Genomic DNA, 23,993 nt, shown 5'->3' with positions numbered 1-23,993 from the left:
ATAAGTGTGAGAAGAACGTGGTAGACTTCTTGCCAAGCCAGATCTACAGAATGTCCTTCCCTTTATCTGAGTGATCCTTCCACTTTTGCCAAGTAGCAACCACAGGGTTCAGGGCGTGTCATATTACTTGAGTTACTCTGCTATTTGGCTTGCTCTGTTTCCAGGGGAAGAGCTGGGGAGGGAATCCATGGCCTCTGCTGTTGTTACCAATCAAAAGCAACCAGCTCCGTAGGGCTCCCCTGTGACTCTGACTTAAGGCAGGGGAAAATAATGGTGACAAATTGACAGAGGCCACCTTTGCCAGCTATCATTAAGTTACCATAGAACTAGAGATTCTCTTGGTCACACAGTTAGTGTTATACTGGAAGTGGTTTTAGATACGGATTGTTTTAGTGCAAGAGGAGATACTGAAAGTAAGTGCTTATCATAAAGGGTGCTCTGTAAGCGAGGACGCAATTTAGATTCTGCTGCTTTAAAAGGATAAAATGCAACTCAGTGAAGAAATCAGATGGGAAAGGGCTTTAAGTGTGGAGTGAAAAGGCCAGATAGTGGTGACAGCACACACCTTTAACCCCAGCACTCTAGAGGCAGAGGCAGGCTGATTCCAAGGCCAGCCTGGTTTACAGAGTTCCAAAACAGCCAGGGATACACAAAGAAACCCTGTCTTAAAAAGTGGGAGGAAACGGTATATGTAAAGGTTATTTGTGCTGAGGATTTCAGTATCTATGCTACTTGTTTCTAAACTGCTAACGATCCACTCCAGGACCTGTCCAGGTATCTCAGGGTGACTCTTGCTGTGATAAAGCACCATGACCAAAGCAACTTGCAGAGGAAAAGGTTTATTTAACCTACACTTCCACATCACAGTTTATCATTGAAGAAAGGCAAAGGAGGAACTCAAGAGGGCAAAAACCTGGAGTCAGGAGCTGATGAAGAGGCCATAGAGAGGCACTGCTTACTGGCTTGCTCCTCACAGCATGCCCAGCCTGCTGCTTATAGAACCTAAGACCACCTGCTCAGGAGTGGGCCCTCCGCTCCCACATCAGTCACTAAGAAAATGTCCTACAGGAGCTGTAGAATTGCCTCAGTGGTTAAAAGGTTGAGAGCACTTGTTGCTCTTACAGAGGGCCTGGATTCAATTCCAAGCACCCACATGATCATTCACAACCCTCTGATCCAGGGGATCTGAGACCCTCTTTTGATCTCTAAGGTACCAGGCACACACATGGCACACATATACATATATGCAGGCAAAACACTGGTGCACATTAGAAGGAGGAAAATACCGTACAGTTTCCCTATAGTCCCATCTTTTGGAGGCATTTCTGAACTGGGGTTCCTCCATCCAGGTGCCTCTAGCTTGGGTCAAGTTAAAGTAAAAACTAGCCCAGTTGACCCTTGTCAGCTTGACACACAAACATCACTTATTAAGACATAACCTTTCCTTTCTTGTCCCCAAGATCTCATGTTAATGTTACCATTACCACAATATAAGACATTCCAACCTTTTAAAAATTCAAACACTTAGCCGGATGTGGTGGCGCACGCCTTTAATCCCAGCACTCGGGAGGCAGAGGCAGGCCGATTTCTGAGTTCGAGGCCAGCCTGGTCTACAAAGTGAGTGCCAGGACAGCCAGGGCTACACAGAGAAACCCTGTCTCGAAAAACAAAAAAACAGAAAAAAATTTCAAACACTTAAAGAGACTTTGTATTTTTAGAGAGATTTTTGAATATTAAAAAAAAAAAAAAAGCCGGCCGTTTAAGTGTTTGAAGAGTTCAAAATCTTTCAACTGTAGACTCATATTAAACCAAAAAATATTTAAATAGCCAGGCGGGGGTGGCACACGCCTTTGATCCCAGCACTAGGGAGGCAGAGGCAGACAGATTTCTGAGTTTGAGGCCAGCCTGGTCTACAAAGTGAGTTCCAGGACAGCCAGGGCCACACAGAAAAACCCTGTCTCGAAAAACAAAAACAAACAAACAAAAAATTTAAATACTTCTTTATTCCAAGAGAGAACCAGGGCACAGTCTGAACAAAGCAAAACCAGTTTTGGCAGTGTAAATAATTGCAGTGTATGTGATTCACTCACTATCTTTTGGGCTCCTCCAAAGGGCCTGGGTCACTTCTCTGGCTCTACTCTCTGCAGCACACACAGCTCGTCTTCTAGGCTCTGGCTGGCTCCACTCCACTGCTGCAGCTGTTCTTGGTGGTCGTCCTGTGGTGCTGGCATCTCCAAAATACTGGGGTCTTCTGCTGCATCTGGGCTGCACTTTCACCAGTAGCCTCTCCTAGGTTCTCTTCATAGCCACGATTCAAGTTCTTTTCGACTGCTTCTAAGGCTGCACTTTCTCCAATGGCCTCTCAGTGCCAAGCTTCAGCAGCTCTTCATGGCCTCTTCAGGCCTTCCAAACCAGCATCATTCTTACACATTACTAAGTTCAGCTGACAGTACAAGGTTCAACATCATAGCTTGTGTGTGTTGACCCTGAGGCAACAATTCCCAGATTTCACCTGAGTGATGCTGACCTTAAACACGGCTAGTTTCTCAGCACCAGCTGACCAACATCAGTTGTCCCAGTAAAGCTAAAGTTTCACATCAGTGGTGCTGGCCTCCTGTTGATTACAGCTGATTCTTCATTTCCCATTAGTCAGAACCTAGCAAATGGCCTGTTAAAGTGTCTAAGAGACTCTCAAACTGCCCTCTGAAACTCCGCAAGCCAGCCCTTGTTTTCATTTCTCTCAACATTCTTTCTTCCAAGCCCCTACAGAACACCCCACTGAGCTCTCCAATACTCAGTGACTTTTCTAGCCCAATTTTCCAAAGTCTTCCACAACCCTCCCAAAAACAACATGGTCAGGTCTGTCCCAACAATAGCTCATAATCCTGGCACCGATTTCTGGTTTCAGATTACTATTGCTGTGATGAAGCACCATAACCAGAAGCAACTTGGGAAGGAAGGATTTATTTAGCTTACGTTTCCACATGACACACAGTTCTTAATTGAAAGAAGGCAGAGCAGGGAGGGCGGGGACCTGGAGGCAGGAGCTGACACAGAGGCCATGAAGGAGGAAGTGCTGCTTACGAGCTTGCACTCATGGCTTCAGCCTTTCTTATAGAACCCAACTGGCCAGGGTTGGGCTGAGCTCTTCCCAGTCAATCACTAATTAAGAAAATGCCCTACAGCCCTGTCTCATGGAGGCATCTTAGTTGAGGCTCTTCCTCTCAGATGCCTCTAGCTTGTTGAAATTGACATAAAACTAGTCACACAGAGGCAAAGAATAATACTTTTTTTTTTTTTTTTTTTTTTTTTTTTTTGGTTTTTCGAGACAGGGTTTCTCTGTATAGCCCTGGCTGTCCTGGAACTCACTTTGTAGTCCAGGCTGGCCTTGAACTCAGAAATCCGCCTGCCTCTGCCTCCCAAGTGCTGGGATTAAAGGTGTGCACCACCACCACTCAGCTCAGAATAATACTTCTTACTAGGGCATAATTGGGACACCAAGGTGGCTCAATGGGTAAAGGCACTTGCTATCAAGCCTGACCAGAATTCAATCCCCAGAAACCACATTGTAGAACAAGAGAACCAACCTCCACAAGTCATCATTGGACTCCACATGAGTACCCAAACACATACACAAATCAAATAAATGTAATTTAAATGTTTTAAATAGGGCATAAGTTTTAGAAGGTATGACCTAGGAGCTGGGGAGACAGCTCAGAAGTTAAGGCAGTTACTGATCTTGAAGAGCATTTGAGTTCAGTTCTAGCACTCATGTCAAGCACCTGACAGCCACCTATAGCTTTGCCTCCAGGGAATCCTGTGCTGCCTTTTGGCCAACATAATAGAGCAGAACTGATACCCATGATATGACATGCACACACACACACACAAAAGTGGAGGGGAAAAAGCAGTTAAGGTGTACTGGGAATGTTTTGTACATTCAGACTACTATAATGAAGTACACACACACAAAAAAAATTTTTTTTAGACATGGTACAAGAAAAATGGCAGCCGGGCGTGGTGGCGCACGCCTTTAATCCCAGCACTTGGGAGGCAGAGGCAGGCGGATTTCTGAGTTCGAGGCCAGCCTGGTCTACAAAGTGAGTGCCAGGACAGCCAGGGCTACACAGAGAAACCCTGTCTCGAAAAAACAAAAAAAAAAAAAAAAAAAAAAAAGAAAAGAAAAAGAAAAATGGCTCATCAGTTAAGAACATTTGCTACTTTTGCAGAAGAACCAGGTTTGGCAACTCCTAACCACCTATAACTGCAGTTCCAGGGGCATCTGATGATCCTTTCTTGGGCACCAGCATGAGCCTACAAACACTCAGGTGCGTGTGTGTGTGTGTGTGTGTGTGCACACGTGCACGCGCACACACACACAAATAAATTGATAGGAGGGTTGGGGCAGATAAGGTGGCTCAGTGAGTGAAGGCGCTTGCTGCCAAACCTGATGACCTGAGTTCAGTCTAGTTCCTGGAACTCACATGTCCAGAAGGGGAGAACTAAAACTCCGCCCATCAGTTGTCCTCTGGCTTCCTCACATGCAGCATAGCACTCACACATAAACGCACAGGATAGACAAATATAATGAGAAAGCTTTTAGAGATGTGTGTGTGTTCAGATACATGCATATTGGAGAACAACTTTGAGTTCCCCAAGGCCAACATAATAGGACAAAACTGATACACGTGACATGACATGCATACCCACACACAAAAATGAGGAAAAAAAGCAGCTAAGGTGTACTGGGAATATTTTGTACATTCAGGCTACCATAATGAAGTACAACAGATAGGGTGTCTTATACACCACAGAAATGCCTGGTGTTCTGGAAGCCAGAGCTCTGAGACAGTACTAGAATAGTTGATTTCTTCTGGGTCTTCACAGGGTGGAAGGACAGGGAGAGTTCTCTGAAGTCCCTTCATAAAGACCAAAGCCACTCCTGCGTGCACCACTCTCATGACCTAACCACCTAATGTTTTCATATTAGGAGTCAACGTTCTAACATTTGAATTTAATGGGACCAGTGTACGAAATAAAGACGGAGAGCTGTCCCAAGAGCACTGGCTGACTCCCTGAACCCACATGTAGGTTCACAGCTGTCTGTAACTCCAGTTCCAAGGGATTGGACACCCTCTTCTGGCCTCATTGGGTACCTCACACTCTTCTCTTGGCACTCTTACATGTACACGGGCAAAACACTCATACACAAGCCAGAAATAAAATATTTGTTTTAGATCTCTTAGAGATATTTAAGGAGAAAAACTAACCCCATGCCCCTGGACTCCATCTCTAGTATTGTACCTTAGAATATGAAAGCATTTACTCATTGCACAGAGAGTGGCGCTTTTTTTTTCTGTTTTTGTATTTATTGGGATGGAGAAGTTTGCATGCCATAGCACGTGTGCAAAGGTCAGAGGATAACTGGAATGAGTCAGTTCTTTCCTTCCTCCATGTAGGTTCCCGTGATTGAACTCAGGTCATTGGGCTTGGCTATAGGCACCTTTAACACTGAGATGTCTCACTGGTCCAGTATTTTCATTTAGTTTTTGTTTTTATTATTGTCTTTCCTTAGGGGGGAAAAAAGGTCACTTTTATTATTTTATGTGAATGAGTATTTGGCCTGCACGTGTGTCTGTACACCATGTGTGTACCTAGCACCCATGGAGACCAGAAGAGGGTGTCAGATCCCCTGGGATTGGTTTCAGATGTTTGGGAGCAGCTGTGTGAGTGCTGGGTATCTAACCCAAGTCCTCTACAAGAACAGCCAGAGATCCATCTGCTTCTGCCTCCCAAGTGTTGGAATTGGGATTAAAGGCAAGCACCACCACCGCCCACTGGAAAACAAAGTTTTTTTTTTTTTTTTTTTTTTTTTGGTTTTTCGAGACAGGGTTTCTCTGTGTAGCCCTGGCTGTCCTGGCACTCACTTTGTAGACCAGGCTGGCCTCGAACTCAGAAATCCACCTGCCTCTGCCTCCCGAGTGCTGGGATTAAAGGCGTGCGCCACCACGCCCGGCTTGAAAACAAAGTTTTTAACGAGGTCAGACCAGCTCTTTTTTTTTTTTTTTTTTTTTTTTTTTTTTTTTTTTTTGGTTTTTCGAGACAGGGTTTCTCTGTATAGCCCTGGCTGTCCTGGAACTCACTTTGTAGACCAGGCTGGCCTCGAACTCAGAAATCCGCCTGCCTCTGCCTCCCAAGTGCTGGGATTAAAGGCGTGCGCCACCACGCCCGGCTCAGACCAGCTCTTTGAGAAACAATAGACACAGATTTTGGAAGAGAAAAATTAGGAGAAATTTGGGAATACAGTAGGAAATAAAGAGTATCTTTTTCCACAGGCAAGGCTGGCCTCAAACTCACATTCTCCTTCTGCCTGCCTCTGCCTTCCTAGTGTGGGATTAAAAGTCAGCATGCCCAGCATGAAAAAGAATATCTTAACTAGTTTAGGAACAAATGCCAGCAGTAGAAAATAATTGTTGTAGATGCTTTGGGTTTTGGTCAGGGTGAAGTGCTATAGATAATTAAGTTGGTAAGAAGGCATGTGCTAGGTAGGTAAGCATGCTACCACTAAATTAATCCCCAGCTACATAGTCATTATGTTTTTGTGATCACCCTCCCAACACACACACACACACACAAACTTTCAATGCAGAATTCAAGGTGAAAAAAATCTACAAATTACAAGGAATTAATGCTATTTTGTTTGAAATGCTAAAACTACAGGAGCCATCAAATATAAAATACTCAGGGCCTTCAAATGTAGTATCTAATCTATAAAAAGATAGTAGTGTGTGTGTGTGTGTGTGTGTGTGTGTGTGTGTGTGAGAGAGAGAGAGAGAGAGAGAGAGAGAGAGAGAGAGAGACATATAGACATACCTCTAATCTAGGCACTCATAAGGTTAAGGCTACATAGTGAGATTCTATGTTGTCGTCATCCCCCTCCTCACACCCAAGAGATTTTTCATTTTTATTATTTCCAGTACTGTGTGTTTGTGTGAGCCTGTGCCTGTTGGATTCATTAGAGCTAAAATCACAGGCAGTTGTAAGACACCCGATTCGGTGCTAGGTACTGAATTCTGGTCCTCTCAACATGTGCTCTTAAATGCCAATCCACCTCTTAAGCTCCAAAAACTAGTTCTTTTTTTTTTTTTCTTAGTTTTTTGAAACAGGGTTTCTCTGTGTAGCCCTGGCTGGCCTGGAACTCATTCTGTAGACCAGGCTGTAGACCATTTTTGAACTCAAAAAATTCACCTACCTCTGCCTCCCAAGTGCTGGGGATTAAAGGTGTGTGCCACCACTGCCTGGCTCAAGAATTAGTTCTTATCTGTATTCTTCTGTAGATGAGAATGAGAGACAGGATGCAAATTAATACATGAGCAACATAAAGGACCTTAGTAGGTTCTCTGGGCATTGCAAGGGACAGAAGCATAAAGCCAAAACCAAACACTAAGATCACCTTTCGGTTCCTTTTCTCATATTAAAAGCTAGAGAGAAAGCAGATGTGTTGGTACATGCTTATTATCTCAGCATTCATGAGGCAGCTGTCACAAACTCAAGGCTAGCCTGGCCTACCTAGCTCATTCTGGGCTAGTCAGGACTGCATAGCAAGAGCCTTTCATTTTCTACTCTCTTGCCCCGCCCCCAACAAATAAAAGGTCAGGAAAATAGAATAAGGTAATGTGTGGTGTTAGAAATTTTGAAAATAGTTGATGTTATTTCCTTGTCAGAGGGAGCTTGGTTGGTTGGTTGGTTGAGTTTTGTTTGTTTTTATTACTGTTACTTTCAGTCATGTGTATGTATGTGTTGCCTGATGGATTGCCTGGAGCTGACATCACAGGCAGATTTAATACAGTCTCTCTTATGTAACTCTGGCTGTCCTGGAACTTGCTTTATTAGTTAGACCAGGCTGGCTTAAATCACAGAGATCCTCCTGCTTCTTCTGAGATTGAAGGAATGGACAAAACTCGTGGTCAAAACTCTTTAGGGAGTTTTTAAACCTAAATACTTAAGTATCCCACACTTGCATCATGTTATATAGTGTATTGATGCTTTTTTAAGTATTGCATATAATCCTGGCCCAAGCTTCAAGGCCCTGGTTTCTGTTGTTTGTATTTACAACTGAGATTAGGCTGGTTAAATGACTGTACTCACCTGTTACTGCTGTGCAGCGGGTATTCTACTTCTCTCTCAGCTTTTCCTTATGACTGGACAGTGTGTCCTGTGGTCTCCATCTGTGCCTTTCTGACCCAAATAAAGGCTTGAGACTTTTTATATAGACATTTCCTCTTTTCTAAAAAAATTCTGTGTATATAAGTTATTTTGCCCACATGTATGTCTGTGTACTGCTTGCATGCCTAATGTCCAGAGGCCAGAAGAAAGCACTCGGTCCCCTGGAACTGGAGTTACAGAGGATTGTGATAACTAGGTGGGTGCTGGGATTTGAACCCCAGATCTGGAAGAATTACCAGTGTTCCCTGCTGAGCTGTCTCTCCAGTCATCATTTCAAATAGATTTAAGCAGATTGCTTACTATTGGAATTCTAGCTGGGTGCTACGGTTCATACCCTATAACCCCAGCACTCTAGAGACAGAGGTAGGAGGATCGTTGTTAAATTTGAAGCCAGCTTAGTCTGCCTTACAAGGATTTAAAAAAAAAAAAAGTAACACATGGTAAATTATATGAAACTGTGACTATCTGCCAGTTAAGGTTTTCTGAGGAACTTAACAGCCCTCCCCTGCTCATTCCAAGAACCGTGTCTACTGAGACAGCCATAGAACACTTCAGTAGCATAAAATAAACAAAACCCTCATCTACAGACTTCCTTTTCGTTCTCTTCTGTCCTGGCCTGTCTCCATTCTGAGCTATAGACAGACGTTGCTAGATGCATCTTCCCACACCCCCACTCCTTCCGTTGCATCTTTCTTGTTCCCTATGTGTGTGTCTCATTTTCTTTCTCTTTCCCTTCTCTGACTTCCCCACTTTCTCTCTTTGTTCTCTTCCCTTTTCCTGGTTTCTCTCATTCTTTCCTCTTCAACCGACCAATGAGGTTCTGGCATGTTCAGTCAACCTGTTCATTATATAGAAATTGATGTGACTGTTTCCATTTAAAACTAAGACTCCTAGAACCCGTGTGTTCATCCCAAAATGCCTGCGAGAAGATATTTAAAGCTCTTATAGCTTATTTTCATCATTCACATCTCTCAAACAGACCGGGTCCCCATTCCTCTAACTCAGTGTTTCTTAACCTCCCTAAAGCTGCAACCCTTTAATACAGTGTCTCCTGTTGTCATGACCCCCAGCCATAGTTATTTTCATTGATACTTCATAACTGTCACTTAGCTACTGTTATGAATCATAATGTAAATATCTGATATGCAGGATATCTGATATGTGACCCCAGTGAAAGGGTCAATCAACCTCAAGGGGGTCCTGACCCACAGATTGAGAAGCACTGTGCTAATTGATTTCTCACAGGCCCTAAGTTTTCCCTTGGGGCTTGGCTACCTTCCTCCACCACTGCCTTCTGTATTTCCCTTCCTTCCGGCTCCAGCTCCTGGGTTAGCTCCTCTAAACTCTTTCATTCACTTGCTTGCTTGCTTGCTTGCTTGCTTGCTTGCTTGCTTGATGCATGAGTGCTGTCTCTGCAAGTATGTATGTGGACCACATGTCCAGTGCCTGTGGAGGCCTAAAGAGTGCCTTGGATCACCTGAACTGAAGTTGCAGATGTTTGTGAACTGCCATGTGAGTTCTGGAGCCTGGGCCCTCAGCAAGGCCAGGTCCTCTTAACCTAGCCACTGAGCCACCTGTCCAGCCCCCACAGAGGTACCCTAACACACACACACATATTCATAAAACATTCCCTGTGAGCTAAGAGCCTCCCATTCGTTCACGTTCTTTGCTTCCTTGTTTATCTTTCTGGAGACTCGATACTTTGCAAGCTTTGACTTTGCTCTGAAGCTTATTATTTTATCCTGAAACTTATTTTTTTGTTATTTTTATTTATTGTGTGTGTGTGTGTATTGGGGGGAAACATGTGACTACCACAGCTTACATGTGACAGCCAGAGGAAAACTCATGGAAGTTGCTTCTCTCTTTCCATTTGGATACCAGGAATGGATTGTCAAGTTTCGTGGCAAGCACCTCCACCAGCCCTGAAGCTTATTTTTAAAGCTGTTGGTACTTTTGCATGTGAGGGCATTTTACTTGGTCTGGTCCCTAATGCGGGAGTCCTAATACCAAGAAGTGCTCGCCTCCAAGGGGAGACTTTCTCTGTTCATCCTCCTCACAAGCACCAAGAAGTCTTTGCAAGGGAGATGACCTGGCTGACCCAGAGTGTGGTGTTTATAAATAGTGTTCTGCACCCCCTCCTTTAAAGCCTGCTGGCCTAATCCTCACTCTAAACTGGAATTGACTTGACCTTTGAGCCTCAAAACTCAGGTCTCTTTTTCCTCTGGAAATCCTGCTTAACAAAAAGCTATAAAGCAAAATGTTTTTGTTTTTGTTTTGTTTTGTTTTTCGTTTTGTTTTGTTTTGTTTTGTTTTGTTTTGTTTTGTTTTGTTTTTGAGACAAGACCTCACAATCAATCGTGCTTCAGCCTCCCCCATGCTAAGATTACAGGCCTGTCAGTCAGTTGCTTGTTGGGGTAGTTCTATCCCCGTCTGTCTGTCTGTCTTGTCTGTCTCTCTTTCTTCCCAGTTCCTCCCTCAATTCTTAGAATGAACCCAGAGACCCCAGGACATTGAGAAGCCAGCCCACCACTGAGCCCCAGCCTCATCTGTCCTTCCTAAAGCTACAGAACCTGAAGGAGCCTTAGTCACTTCCACTCTACTACCCTCAAATGGAACACTCTTGTGTTTATCTGCTTTCATGTCATTTTTAGTAGATAAAGTCTGACAAGTCCCTATCACTGTGGAATGAAACACTAGATCTACACACTGGCAGTTTTCAGATTAGGGTACATTAAAGAACTGGTTGAGATAACCAAGATACTTTTTTTTTATGTCTTTGAGTGTTTGCCTTCATGTATGTATGTGCACAGTGTGTGTGCAGTGCCTGTCGAGGCCAGAAAAGGGTTCCAGATTCCCTGGGACTGGAGCTACAGGCAGTTGTGAGCCACCTGTATGTCCAGTTCTGGGACATTCAGTGCCGTCTTTTGACCTCTCTGGGCACCTGCACTCGTATACACAGGCCCACACAAAACCACACACACATACACACACAGCTAATTCAAAACAAGGGGTGGGGAGATCGCTCAGAGCTTAAGAGTACAGGTGACATCAGGCAGCTCACAACCACCTTTAGCTCTAGCCCCATCAGAGAGACCTTAGGCTTCCATGGATGCCCACATACATACACATTATTTTAATTCTTGGCATTACCATTCTCCCTCCCGTTCTTCCAACCCCTTCATGTGCTTTCCCTCTCCAGCTTGCTCTCTTGGAACTCATGACCTCTTTTTTCTTAATTGTTGGGAGATACACGATACACATAGCTTTAAAGTAATAGAAATAAATCTTTTGCATCCCAGAGTTTTCTTGCTGACCAGGGCCTGGGGCATTTTCTCATCCAGATGCAGCTTGACCTAAGACTATTTCTTTAAGGCTTTTTCCAGCTGTAGCTTTTTGCTAAGAATGCCTTGGCTGCCTGTGAGTCAGGGATTGTAGAGATAATTGCATTTGTATTTGGTCTTTTCTTTTAACTTACAGACAGTCTGATGTGAATGTTGCTGCAGTAGTCACATGGGACACTACTATGAAGTATTGAGAGGCCTTTGCAGAGTAGGCCAAGCAAGGACAATGTCTTCTAAAAATCTGGAGCTTAAGGTATCTGGGCCAAATCTGAGCTCAGAGTCGGTTGACAGGGCAACAGTGTCAGCTGTTCTCCATCTAAGATGGAGAAGCTCTCCCTTCCTTACATATGCAAGGATAGGTAGGCAGATTTTTAGTACTTAAAATCATGTGCTGAGACCTAAGTAGAAGTTTATACGTGGAAGTTGCATTTAAATTCAGTTACTTAAAATAAAAGGTAGGAGTTTAACTCAGTTGTAGAGTTTCACTTAGCATGTGAAAAGCCCTGGATTCTATCCCCAGAACAATAGATAAGTTAACTGATTTGAAATGTAGAGCAGAGGAAGTGAACCGAATAGGTTAAGAAGAACTCAGTGGCCCAGGGCATGGTCAAGCACTTCGGAGAACTGGTTAGGACCCACATACCCAGAGGAAAAGGGCATTCAGAACTCTGGCTCCTGACCTAATCACTCAAAAAACCTAGCCTGCCGGACTGCCCAGGTTTATCTTGTGTATCTTCTGTGTAACAGAAAAATGTAGACCTTCTTTGGGTGAATGTCATCCTGTCACCCATGTAATGATCAGTAGCTGTGCTGTGCAGGGGCCCCAGCTGTCCTCGAGTGAAACAGTGGAAGAGTGTAACAAAGATATGCCCGGAAGGTAGAGGGCCAGGGCCTGCACCAAAAGGCCACACAGCAGGAATGGGCAAGTTCAAATGTCTGTGCAAGCTCACACAGAAAGCTCTGCCTCAAATGCGTGTGCAAAGCCAGTTTCAGGACCCCAGAACTAAGGTCTCCATTGTCCAAGCCTACACCATGTACTCGCCTCGACTGACTACTGAGGGGCAGCACAGCCCGTGCCTCTCAGAGGAGTGGGTGACATGGCCTTTGTTGTCAAACAGAAAAAAGGCACATATAAGCTTCCTCAACTGCTCAGCCACTTCACAGATTATTCCTTTACATCTTTCACAGACAACTTTTTTGCTTATTTGCTTATAGCAATAATTTTCTTTGTCAACCATTTTTAAAAAGAAAAAAGTTTTTTCATTGAATTATTGTGTTGTTTTGCTGGGGGGGTGGAGAATAAAGGTCAGACTAGCCTCTAACTCACAATGTAGTGCAAGCTGTCCTTACACTCAGTAGTTAGACAGTGTGACGTTGAACACCTGATTTCCCTTAAAAGCACCAGCTTTGGGCATGGTGGCGTACACCTTTAATCCCAGCACTTGGGAGGCAGAGGCAGGCCGATTTCTGAGTTCGAGGCCAGCCTAGTCTACAAAGTGAGTTCCAGGACAGCCAGGGCTATACAGAGAAACCCTGTCTCAAAAAAACAAAAAAAGCACCGGCTTTACAGGTCTGTACCACCATATCTGGCTTCTGTTCTGTTAATTTCCGTTTTTGGATCTTAGGCCTCTTAGACTATTCTCTAATTCTCATATCTTTTTAACTCCATTTATTTATGTATTATGTCTGTGGGACTGGGCATGCACTTGCACCACAGCCAGATGGGGAAATCAAGAGGACAGCTTGCAGGAGTCAGCTCTCTGCTTCTCAATGTGTTCCAAGGGTTGAACTCAAGCCATTAGGCAGCAGGCCCTTTTACCTGCTGAGCCATCTCTCCATATCCCTTTCTGTGTCTTTACTCACCTGTTTTCTGGCCTTTACCCTTTGTTTCTTTCTTTCTTTTTAATTTTTGCTAAGAGCTTTCTTCAATTTTTCTTCCAGCCTTTGCATTAGATTTCTTGACTCTGGTCCCAAAACTTGTTTTTTCTAAAGGTCTTTCTTGTTCTCTGGATGTGTTATTACTATCTTATTTATTGTATCAAACAGAACATTGAAAATAAAAATATATAAGTTAGAAGCCATTTTTTGACTAAAACAGATATTCAGTTGATTATCACATAAATTGTAGCAGCTATGAACCACAAAAAAAAAATCAACTAAAATATAGAAAATCTGTTATATAGAACATCTGGCATTTGTGTTATAGCATGTCTTTCTCATTTTTAAAGATTGCTTATGTGTGTGCTACTTATGTTGGGTGTGTTTGTGTCTGTGTGTGTGTGTCTGTGTGTGTATACACACATGGTTTCGGGTACCCACGGGGGTGGGGGTCGGGGCAGAAGAGAGCATTAGGTCACCTGGAGCTGAAGATATTGGCAGTTGTGAGCCACCCCATACGGGTTCTGTAAGCTGAACTCTGGACCCTAACAGACTTTAACCACTGAGCCATCTCTCCAGTGATATCTTTTTATTATTTTTTTAATATTCTTTTTTAAAATTTTGCATCTTGATCTGTAGTCTGTTTTTTTCTCTTATTTTTCTCTTTGTTTTCATAGTAAATGTCTTGATTTCTGATGATTCTTGGCTGACTGGGTTGTGTGTGTACGCCTGTGTGTCTCCATGTGTACATATGCCACAGTACTTTTGTGGAGGTCAGAGAGGTCAGAGGACATCTACTGGGCATCTGTTCTGCACTTCCATCATGAGATCCAGAGGTCAAGCTGTCTCCTCACACTTAAAAGGTCTGGGAGAGCTGTGCAGTAGTGAGGGAGGCTCATGAACTGTAACTGTATGGCTTAGTCCTTTGGTGGTACCCTGAGGTCTGACCTGTTATATTTTTACCATTTTTTGGCTGATGAGACTCCTCTGACATATTTAGATTTTTTTTTTCACTATTCTTTCTTCTAGCCCTTGCTACCAGTTCTAGTTGCTATCTTTGAGTTCTTTCCTTTCTCTCAATGCTGAGGTTTGAAGAAGGGCCTTGAAACTACTAAGCAAGCTCCCCACCACTGAGCTATATCCCAGTTCATGTCTCAGATGTTATGTAACATGATGTAGATTAAAAACCTCTGGAGTCCGCTGGGCTTGGTGGCGAATGCCTTTAATCCCAGCACTCGGGAGGCAGAGGCAGGCCGATTTCTGAGTTCAAGGCCAGCCTGGTCTACAAAGTAAGTTCCAGGACATCCAGGGCTCTACAGTGAAACCCTGTCTCGAAAAAAAAAACAAAACCAACCAAACAAACCCCTGGGATGGCCTCTGCCTCCTCCTTTGCATGTCTTTTGGACTCTCCTTCATATACATAGCTGCTTTCATGGCACTGAGAAGGTTAACAGCAGACTTGCTTCAGATAAACAAGAGTTGATAGGAGCAGAGTTGAGACCCCTGCCCTACACAGTTGGGATTGTTCTCAGAGCCTCAGTCTCCTTAATCATACTTGATCAGAAATTGGATGAACCTTCGGGATGCTGAAACAGGGAAGATACTCTGGCAAGGAACAGAAGACCTGTCTGTCCCTGGTGTGGAACATGAAGGTACTTTGCAGCCCCTTGAGTGTACAAACTATGCCCACTGCCAGAACAGACCCTGGCATCAAGGAGCTAAGTAAGCACGCAGCTACTAGACAGGTGAGCCCTGCAGCTGAACCGAGAGAACACTTCTTGTTCCATTTTTACATTTCCTTCTCTCACTCCCCAAATCCACCTTAGCTCTGGACCATCCCCAGATCTGGATGTGATGGCATATTCCTGTAATCCCAGCACTTTGCAGATTGAGACAGAAAGATCAGGAGTTCAAGGCCAGCCTCAGCTATATAGTTAATTTAAAGCCAATCTGGACCACATGAAACCTTGTCTCAAAAAGGAAAGAAAAGGGAAGTTATAAGATTTCAAAATTTTCCAGAAGAAAATTTTCATTTTTATCTTTCTGGAGGAAAGAGGAAAGGTAAATCATTTCAAGAAATCAGAGCATAAAGCAGAGAGGCTGTTCACAGCCAGAAGCATGGCGAGGCCTGTGGAGACACCTCATCTGATGTTCCTTGACGACGAGTCTCGTGTGCTGACCAATTAGATCCCTCTGCCTTCAGCTGGAACGTAATGCAGTTACCAAGGCGTTTAATGAAAGCTAATTATCCAAACAAATTCTCTAAGGCAGCCAAAGGAATTCCCAGGATCCCAAAGTGTTGTATCTGTGGTTCTCATTTAGAACGGTACCAATCTCTCTCTCTCTCTCTCTCTCTCTCTCTCTCTCTCTCTCTCTCTCTCTCTCTCTCTCTCTCTCATCAGCCCGTGTGCCCAAGAAAATCCTCAAGTGCAAGGCAGTGTCTCGAGAATTGAACTTTTCTTCAGCAGAACAAATGGAAAAATTCCGCCTGGAACAAAAAGTTTACTTCAAAGGACAATGCCTAGAAGGTATTCTGCCCCACGTGTGTCTGGAGCCGGGGGGCGGGGGCGGGGGGGGGGGGCAGCAGGCAGGCAGTGCTCTCAGAGCACTGACCTTATCACTAATGGACTCTACATTCTACAGCACTGGGGAACCCCAGTGAATACGAACCAAAACAAGGCTGGACACCAAGTAAAGTGGGCTTTGAGCTCTCTGACATGAGAAGCTTGGATGCCAGTGCCTGATGTGGTGTTGTTACAATGTGATCTTGGAAGAAGCAGTTTATGGTGAAGTGTAGTATAGGGTTGTGTCTATACATCATAAGCTGTGACTAGGAAGGACTCTGAACTGAGTACTCAAAATATCAGAGACCACGTAAACACTGGAGAGCTGCCTGCCTCTGTTTTACTGCAGCGCTTGCTGCTCCTAAGGAAATGCTGCTTCTAATGTGTCCTTCCAGAGCCTTGTCTATTAAACCCATAGGAACAGTCCAGTGTCCCTGGGTGTAGTCGTGCATGCCTTTAATCCCAGCACTCAGGAAGTAGAGGCAGGTGGATCTCTTATGAGTTTGAGGCCAGCCTGGTCTACAAGTGAGTTCCAGGATCGCCAGAGCTACACAGAGAAACCCTGTCTTGGAAAACCAAAAAAGAAAAAAGAAATAAAAGAGAAAAAAAGCCAGCCTGTGGCACAAACCAGAAGATAGTCTGTGAGTGTCCCTGTGTCCTTTCGTGTAACTCTCTGATTTAGGAGGTATCTGATAGGTTTCTTTTGTGGCTCTGGATAGGGAGAACCCACTCTAAAGGAGAGGGACACAGCCTATAGTTCCCCCATGCCCATAAGTAGCGCCTGCTCACTGGCTTTTCCTTCCTTCTTCCTTCAGAGTGGTTCTTCGAGTTTGGCTTTGTGATTCCTAACTCCACAAACACCTGGCAGTCCTTGATAGAAGCAGCACCTGAGTCCCAGATGATGCCCGCCAGCGTCCTAACGTGAGTGAGGGCCCAGGAGACTTCAAAGTGTATCTTAGAACAGGCATTCAGGCCGGGCGTGGTGGCGCACGCCTTTAATCCCAGCACTCGGGAGGCAGAGGCAGGCGGATTTCTGAGTTCGAGGCCAGCCTGGTCTACAGAGTGAGTCCAGGACAGCCAGGGCTATACAGAGAAACCCTATCTCAAAAAACCAAAAAAAAAAAAAAAAAAAAAAAAAAAGAACAGGCATTCAGGCAGGCGGGACTCCAGGTCCTACTCACAGGCAGAGAAGTAGAAAGAACAAACAGGCCAGGCAGTGGTGGCGCACGCCTTTAATCCCAGCACTTGGGAGGCAGAGGCAGGCACATTTCTGAGTTCGAGGCCAGCCTGGTCTACAAAGTGAGTTCCAGAACAGCCAGGGCTATACAGAGAAACCCTGTCTCGAAAAACCAAAAAAAAAAAAAAAAAAAAAAAAGATAGAGTCTTTCGAATATTTCAGTAGGCCCGGGGTTGTATTTTAGTGGTAGAGAGCTTGCTTAACATAGGTGAATTCTATGACCTTCACTGCCAAAAGAAAGTCTCAGTATTAGTGTTGCCTAAAAAGTTAAGACCTACATATAGGGCTGGTGAGATGGCTCAGCAGGTTAAGAAACACTGACTGTTCTTCTGAAGGTCCTGAGTTCAAATCCAAGCAACCACATGGTGGCTCACAGCCACCCATAATGAGATCTGATGCCCTCTTCTTGTGTCAGAAGACAGCTACAGTGTACTTAGGTATAATAATCAATAAATCTTTGGGCCAAAAAAAGAAAAAGATGTCTGGAGGTGAACCTTACTAAACAAGGCAGTGGAGTTTCCATCTTTAAAAAAAAAAAAAAAAGACCTACATATAATTGTGCAACACTAGTTCATCTGGCAGGAGATACTCCCTGAAAGCCACATCAAGTGGATAAAAGAGCTATAAAGGGGCTAGAGAGGTGGCTCTCCAGCTAAGAGTACTGGATGCTCTTCCAGAGGATCCAAGTTTGAGTCCCAGCATTCACAGGCAATTCTCAGCTCTCTGTGACTCCAGTTCCATGGAACATGAAACCCTCCTCTGGCCTCCACAGGCACCAGGCACATGTGTGTTACACAGGCAAAACATCCATACACATAACAATACTTTTTTATTTTTAATTTTTTTGAGACAAGATCTCTATGTAGTCCTGACTATCCCGGAACTCACTCTGTAGACCAGGCTGGCCTCAAACTCAGAGATTTGCCTGCCTCTACCTCTGCCTTCCAAGTGTTGGCATCTTCCACAACACCCAGCCTTAAAATAATTATTTTTTTTTAAATAAAATATTTTTTAAACCCTCAAAGGGATTTGGTATGGCAACAGTATTCCGTTTTATAGATGGGAGCAGTGCCATTCATGGCTCAGTGGGAGTGTTCTTGCCTGGCATGCACAGGGTCCTAGGCTCGGTTTCTGGCACAGCCACGGAGATAACCATCTAACCAGAAAAGTAAACGCTGTCACTCACTGGACAGGTGCCTCGTTTAAGGCTCTTTGGTTACAAACAACAGAATCAAATCCTGGTGAACAGAACTGAGTTAGACCAAGCAGACACCTGGGCAGCTTGGAAGGGACAAGGGCAAGAATCTTCCTCAAGGAGTAGCTGAGGAAGGGTGCTTTGGTGGGGAGAGGGGGCATCTGATTGGCATGAATAGAATGCTGTAACTCCTCAGGGCGGGCGGGGGGGGAGGTGTGGGGGGGGGATGTCACTCAGCTGACCCAGACACTAGAAGAGGGATTGTTCACAAAGGATGGTGCCACTACCCAAAATCAGAAGAGTACTGCAAGGCAGGCCACACCCTAGCTGTCTGCTTTACTCAGTATTGTAGAAAAAGCTGCCTTCCTGAGGTCTGCCCAGGATCTGCAGCCATCCATTAGGAACCAAGCCAGAGGTATCCATGAGACCTGTATGCAGAGCACTCTGCAAAGACATCAGTGCACCAAGACGAAGGGCATGCTCTTATTTCTGACTTTTTCAGTTGAGAACAAACTGGTCACATGTGAGACTAGTTAACCCTGCGAGGCTAGCCCATATAGACACACTTGAATTGTATTTGTAGTTAACCCTGCAGACTCTAGCCCATATAGACACACTTTAACTGTATGTGCCTTGCCTTGTTTCTGTTCTGAGACAGGGTCTAACTTTGCAGCCCTGGCTGGCCTGGAACTCATATAGATCAGGTTGACCTGGAATCACAGAGATCCACCTGCCTCTTCCTCCCGAGTGCTGGGACTGAAGGGGCGCATCCCTATGCCTGGCTTTGTTCTCCTTTTGAGATAGAACTTCACTATAGTCCAGAGTAACCGTGAACTCAGATCCTCCTGCCTTGGTCTTGTGGACACTGGGGTTATGTGCACCACCACACCAAGCTCTGGACAAGAACTGTAATGGCCCAAGCTCTAGGTGTCCATGTGCCAAGCCCAGAGCACCCAAATGGACACCATCTGTGGACAGGGCACCTTGGCCTGTGGCACTCTCTTTACCCTCTTGGTTCTTTCCCACAGGGGCAACGTCATCATAGAGACAAAGTTCTTTGACGATGATCTTCTTGTCAGCACATCCAAAGTGAGGCTTTTCTATGTTTGAGAGAATTTGTGTGCACTTCCAAGAATTTGGCCGGGGACAGGAGGAAGCTGAACTTGTTCTCTGCACACCTGACTGGGATACTCCAGCTGACTCACTCCTTCAACACAGAACCCACCTATACACCAGGAAACCAGCTCTGAATAGGTGGCCAGTGGCTTTTCTCCCAAAACCTCCATCTTCACTGACAAGACTAAACTCCCAACCCCAGCCAAGGGCAGGGATAAGCCTCGACTCCTTCCTGGCGCAAACATGGGAACAAACCCTCCCAGGAGCCACACTGCGCCTGTCACCTGCCCGCCTCCTCCTTGGGCCCCACAGGCTTTCTTTAGCCTCTGGTTTTGAAAAAAATTTACCTTTCTGACCCATTTAGGTTTTTCCTACCACTTGTATTTCATACATTCTCATACCTTTAACTTGTAAAATAGACTATGATATTATTATTACATAATGTAATTAAAGCATTAAAATATTCCTACAGTCTTTAGCATGCCGCTGCTTCCATCTCCTTTATGTCTGGACTGTGACTCTATCTTCATGAAGGAAGATATTTATCTCTCACGTCACAGGATTACAGCTACGGTTCCCTCCAGAACTAGACTGCTTTCGTCCCTAAACGAGGCGGCTGGGGGAGCGTCGCCCTTGTGCAGTGCTCCTTGGTCTGTCTGACACAGAAAACCACAAGGAGTGCTTTGGTAGGGGCTCACCTCTGGGCCACAGAGTCAGTTCACTGTCCTTCGCAAAATAACAGCAATGTCAAGTTATCTGGCAACCAGAATGGTAGGCCTGGCCCTTTGGTATAGCCTGGCTCCCCAGTTCCCACCCTCCTTCTGAGTCCGTTGTGTCCCTGACCATGTCTCAGGGTAAGAAGATACTATACATTCTGAGTATCCCAGCATCAATTTTCTGTGAAAATTCTCCTTGTCATGTTATCTTGGGAAGTTTGTTTTATTTTCTTCTTTTTAGGCAAGGTCTCATGAGGCCCAGGCTGGCCTCATGCTGGCTAAAGCTTCGATGGTGACCTTGAACTTCTGATCCTATTTCTACCTTCTCAGTACTTGAATTACAGGTGTGTGATACTTTCAGGGTACTGGGATCCAAACCCAGGGCTTTGGGCATGCGAGAAAAGCACTGTATCAACCCAGCTACATACCTACCATAGAAACCTCTTTAATAGTCAAAACTAAATTAGGAAAACCAGGGTGAGGGGCTAGGAATGTAGCTGGGTGTAGTGGCACATACCTGCAATCCCAGCACTCCAGAGGAGAGATGGGAAGACTAGCTCCAGCTACAGACTGCGCAGGTCATGAGACCTGCTCTCTCACATGCTCGCGCCCACACACACACACACACTCACACAAAGGTGAAAAAAAATGGATAAAGGTTTCCTTTTGTCTTCTTGAAACCATATCTCTTCTCCATGTAGACTATATTCAGTTTTCCTGAACTATGTGGGATCCCCAGAATTCTTTGAGGCAGCATGCACCAGTGCTGGACACATGGCTGTGGAGAAAGCATTATCTTGAAAATGCTTCCCTGGAGCAGGCATGATGGCTCACCTAGCATCTGCAAGATGAAGGCAAGAAGAGCAGTTCAAGGCGGGCAGTGGTGGCGCACGCCTTTAATCCCAGCACTTGGGAGGCAGAGGCAGGCGGATTTCTGAGTTCGAGGCCAGCCTGGTCTACAAAGTGAGTGCCAGGACAGCCAGGGCTACACAGAGAAACCCTGTCTTGAAAAACCAGAAGAAAAAAAAGAAAAAAACAAACAAAAAAGATCAGTTCAGGGCCATCCTCAGCTCCGTAGCCAATTTGAGACCGGCCTGGGCTACATGAGACCCTGACTCAAAAAAAAAAAAAAAAGCCTCTCCTTTCTCTCATCGAGGCAAAACATCCAAATTGAAGTTTTTTTCTTTTTTGCTAGTATCTCTGAGAAAAACAGAAAAATGATTATCTCTCAGTCATACTTTGAAACCACCCGTCTCTCTGGGGTAGAACACATGTGTTCAAGAAACAGTGATCCTGAATCTTCAATGGAGACACGGGGGCATGCCCATATACAGTTTGAGTTAACAGAGGATAGCAGGGTGCTGGGGGCTTGGAGGATAGGAGAGAGTTGGCACAGACCATGAATGAACACCGGCAAAGGGACTGTACCTGTACAGTTGTGGTGACCACTAGGTCAGTCATCAGCCTAAGGTCTAAAGTTCTTTTTTTTTTTTTGGTTTTTTCGAGACAGGGTTTCTCTGTATAGCCCTGGCTGTCCTGGAACTCACTTTGTAGACCAGGCTGGCCTCGAACTCAGAAAAAGAAAAAAAAAAAAAGAAGAAGAAACATGTAGACAAAGCCATTGGTGGCTTTGTGGTTTTCAAAAATTGCTCGGGTCCCCAGAGATTCTGATTCCAGAAGTATGACACCCTACACACACGAGCACCTCAAGCTGGGGCTATGCTCAGTGGTAGAGTCCAAGGCTTCAATGCCAAACACTGCAAGAAAAGGAAAAAGCCCTGGGAACCCGAGTCCACAGTCTATAGGCTACACTGGGACATGCTAATGCAGCCATCAAACTGCTGGAGACACGAGAGTGTAATAAAGACCCAGGGGAACCCAGGTCTCTTAGCAGTGTGCTAGGGGCAGAGGCAGACACATTTCAATCCTGTGCAAACTGAAGGAATGAATTAGCTTGGATCACTGAAGAGAGGAGGGAATCCCAGGCCACACAGCCTTGGGCCGATTTGGGTGAAAGAACCGATTTCTTTGGAGAAAATTTGGCCCAGGCTTGCCGAGTACCCTCTCATCTTTCTCCCCATTGTGTTACTTGCCAATATCTTGAGCCCTTTTAAAAACGGGGGGGGGGGGGGAGGGGGAGTTGGGGAAAGTGAGGGGACAGGCAGGCAGATCTCTGAGTCCAAAGCCAGCCTGGTCTACAAGTGAGTTCCAAAAGAGTCAGGATTACACAGAGAAACTGTGTGTGTGTGTGTGCAGGGGGAGGGGGGGGGGATGATCTCACTATGTAGACTAGGCTAGCCTCAAACATCACCCTCTTTACTCTGCTTTTCTCTCTCTCTCTCTCTCTCTCTCTCTCTCTCTCTCTCTCTCTCTCTCTCTCTCTCGTATAGGTGTGACCAACCATACCCCCATACCCACTGGGCATTGTTCTTTTTAAGTTTTTTTGTTTGTTTGTTTTTGTTTGTTTGTTTGTTTGTTTTGTTTTGTTTTGTTTTTCGAGACAGGGTTTCTCTGTATAGCCCTGGCTGTCCTGGAATTCAGTTTGTAGACCAGGCTGGCCTCAAACTCAGAAATCCACCTGCCTCTGCCTCCCGAGTGCTGGGATCAAAGGTGTGCGCCACCACTCTTTTTAAGTTTTAAATATTTATATTGTGTGTGTGCACCAGGGTGAAGACCAGAAGATAAGTTGAGTGGACTGGATATTGCCACCCACTAGCTGGGTTGAGGGACTGAACTTAGGTTGTGAGGGTTGGCAGCAAGCACCTTTACCTGACAAACCACCTTAAGGGCCCTACGTGTTCCTCTGCGGTGGGGGAATATATCTGACACTGCATTTGCCTTACATGGAAATGGCACATTCGGGCCACACTGGGAGTCCATATGTATCCATAAGAGGCTGTGCTCATGGTTCTGTCTTGACTAAACCCCATCAGTGGGAGGAGGATGGAACAAGTGGTTCTCATAAGACTGTAGGAAAAGATGTTCCTAAGGACAAACAAAAGAAAGAAAGCCTTTTCTGTGCCCCTTAGTCGGCCCAGCACATTGTTTGGAAGGTTGGTGTGGTTTTTAAGGTGCTAGGGATGAGCCTTAGACATGCTAAGCATGTGTTCTAACATTGAGCAACAGCCTCAGCCCTAAATGTACTTTTGAAAATAAGAGGTTTGGAAAGATGGCTTAGCAGTTAAAATAGAGAAATGCCCTTGCAGAGGAGCCCCTATTCTGTCACCAGCACCAGCCCTGGCCTCCTCACAACTGCCTATAACTCAGCTCAGGGTACCTGATGGCTCTGGACCTCCACAGGTACCCACACCCACATACACAACATTTAAAAACTAAGGGCACTGGCCTTGGTGGCGCACGCCTTTGATCCCAGCACTCGGGAGGCAGAGGCTGGTGGATTTCTGAGTTCGAGGCCAGCCTGGTCTACAAAGTGAGTTCTAGGACAGCCAGGGCTACAGAGAAACCCTGTCTCAAAAAAAACCCAAAAAAACAAAACAAACAAACTAAAAAACAAAAAACAAAAAACCTAAAGGCACTGCAGAGATGGCTTGGTAGTTAGGAGCACTGACTGCTCTTGCAGAACCTCAGTTCACTTCCCAGCACCCACATGACCACTATGGTTAGTGCCTGTAACTCCGCTTCTAGGAGATCCTCTTCTGACCTCCACGAGCACCACGCACAGACATGGTGAACGCACATATACGCAGGCAAGCATTCACA

General features: G+C 45.1%; 1 protein-coding gene across 1 annotated transcript in view; it reads left to right on the top strand.

The window, feature by feature from the left end:
* The window catches only part of Pde6d (phosphodiesterase 6D), a 42,207-nt gene extending 22,176 nt beyond the window's left edge, over positions 1-20,031 (top strand). The window contains exons 2-5 of the mRNA XM_021167041.3: positions 15,009-15,097; positions 15,848-15,973; positions 16,825-16,930; positions 19,470-20,031. Coding sequence (XP_021022700.1) covers positions 15,009-15,097; positions 15,848-15,973; positions 16,825-16,930; positions 19,470-19,551 — 403 coding nt within the window. The 3' untranslated portion in view covers positions 19,552-20,031. The remainder of the gene's footprint in view (positions 1-15,008; positions 15,098-15,847; positions 15,974-16,824; positions 16,931-19,469) is intronic.
* The last annotated feature ends 3,962 nt before the right edge of the window (positions 20,032-23,993 follow it).

Source organism: Mus caroli, unplaced genomic scaffold (assembly GCF_978045245.1).
Source record: "Mus caroli unplaced genomic scaffold, Mus_caroli_1 scaffold_1, whole genome shotgun sequence".
Classification (NCBI taxonomy): domain Eukaryota; kingdom Metazoa; phylum Chordata; class Mammalia; order Rodentia; family Muridae; genus Mus; species Mus caroli.
The sequence above is the reverse complement of the archived record's forward strand: the minus strand, read 5'-3'. Positions and strand labels throughout refer to the sequence as shown.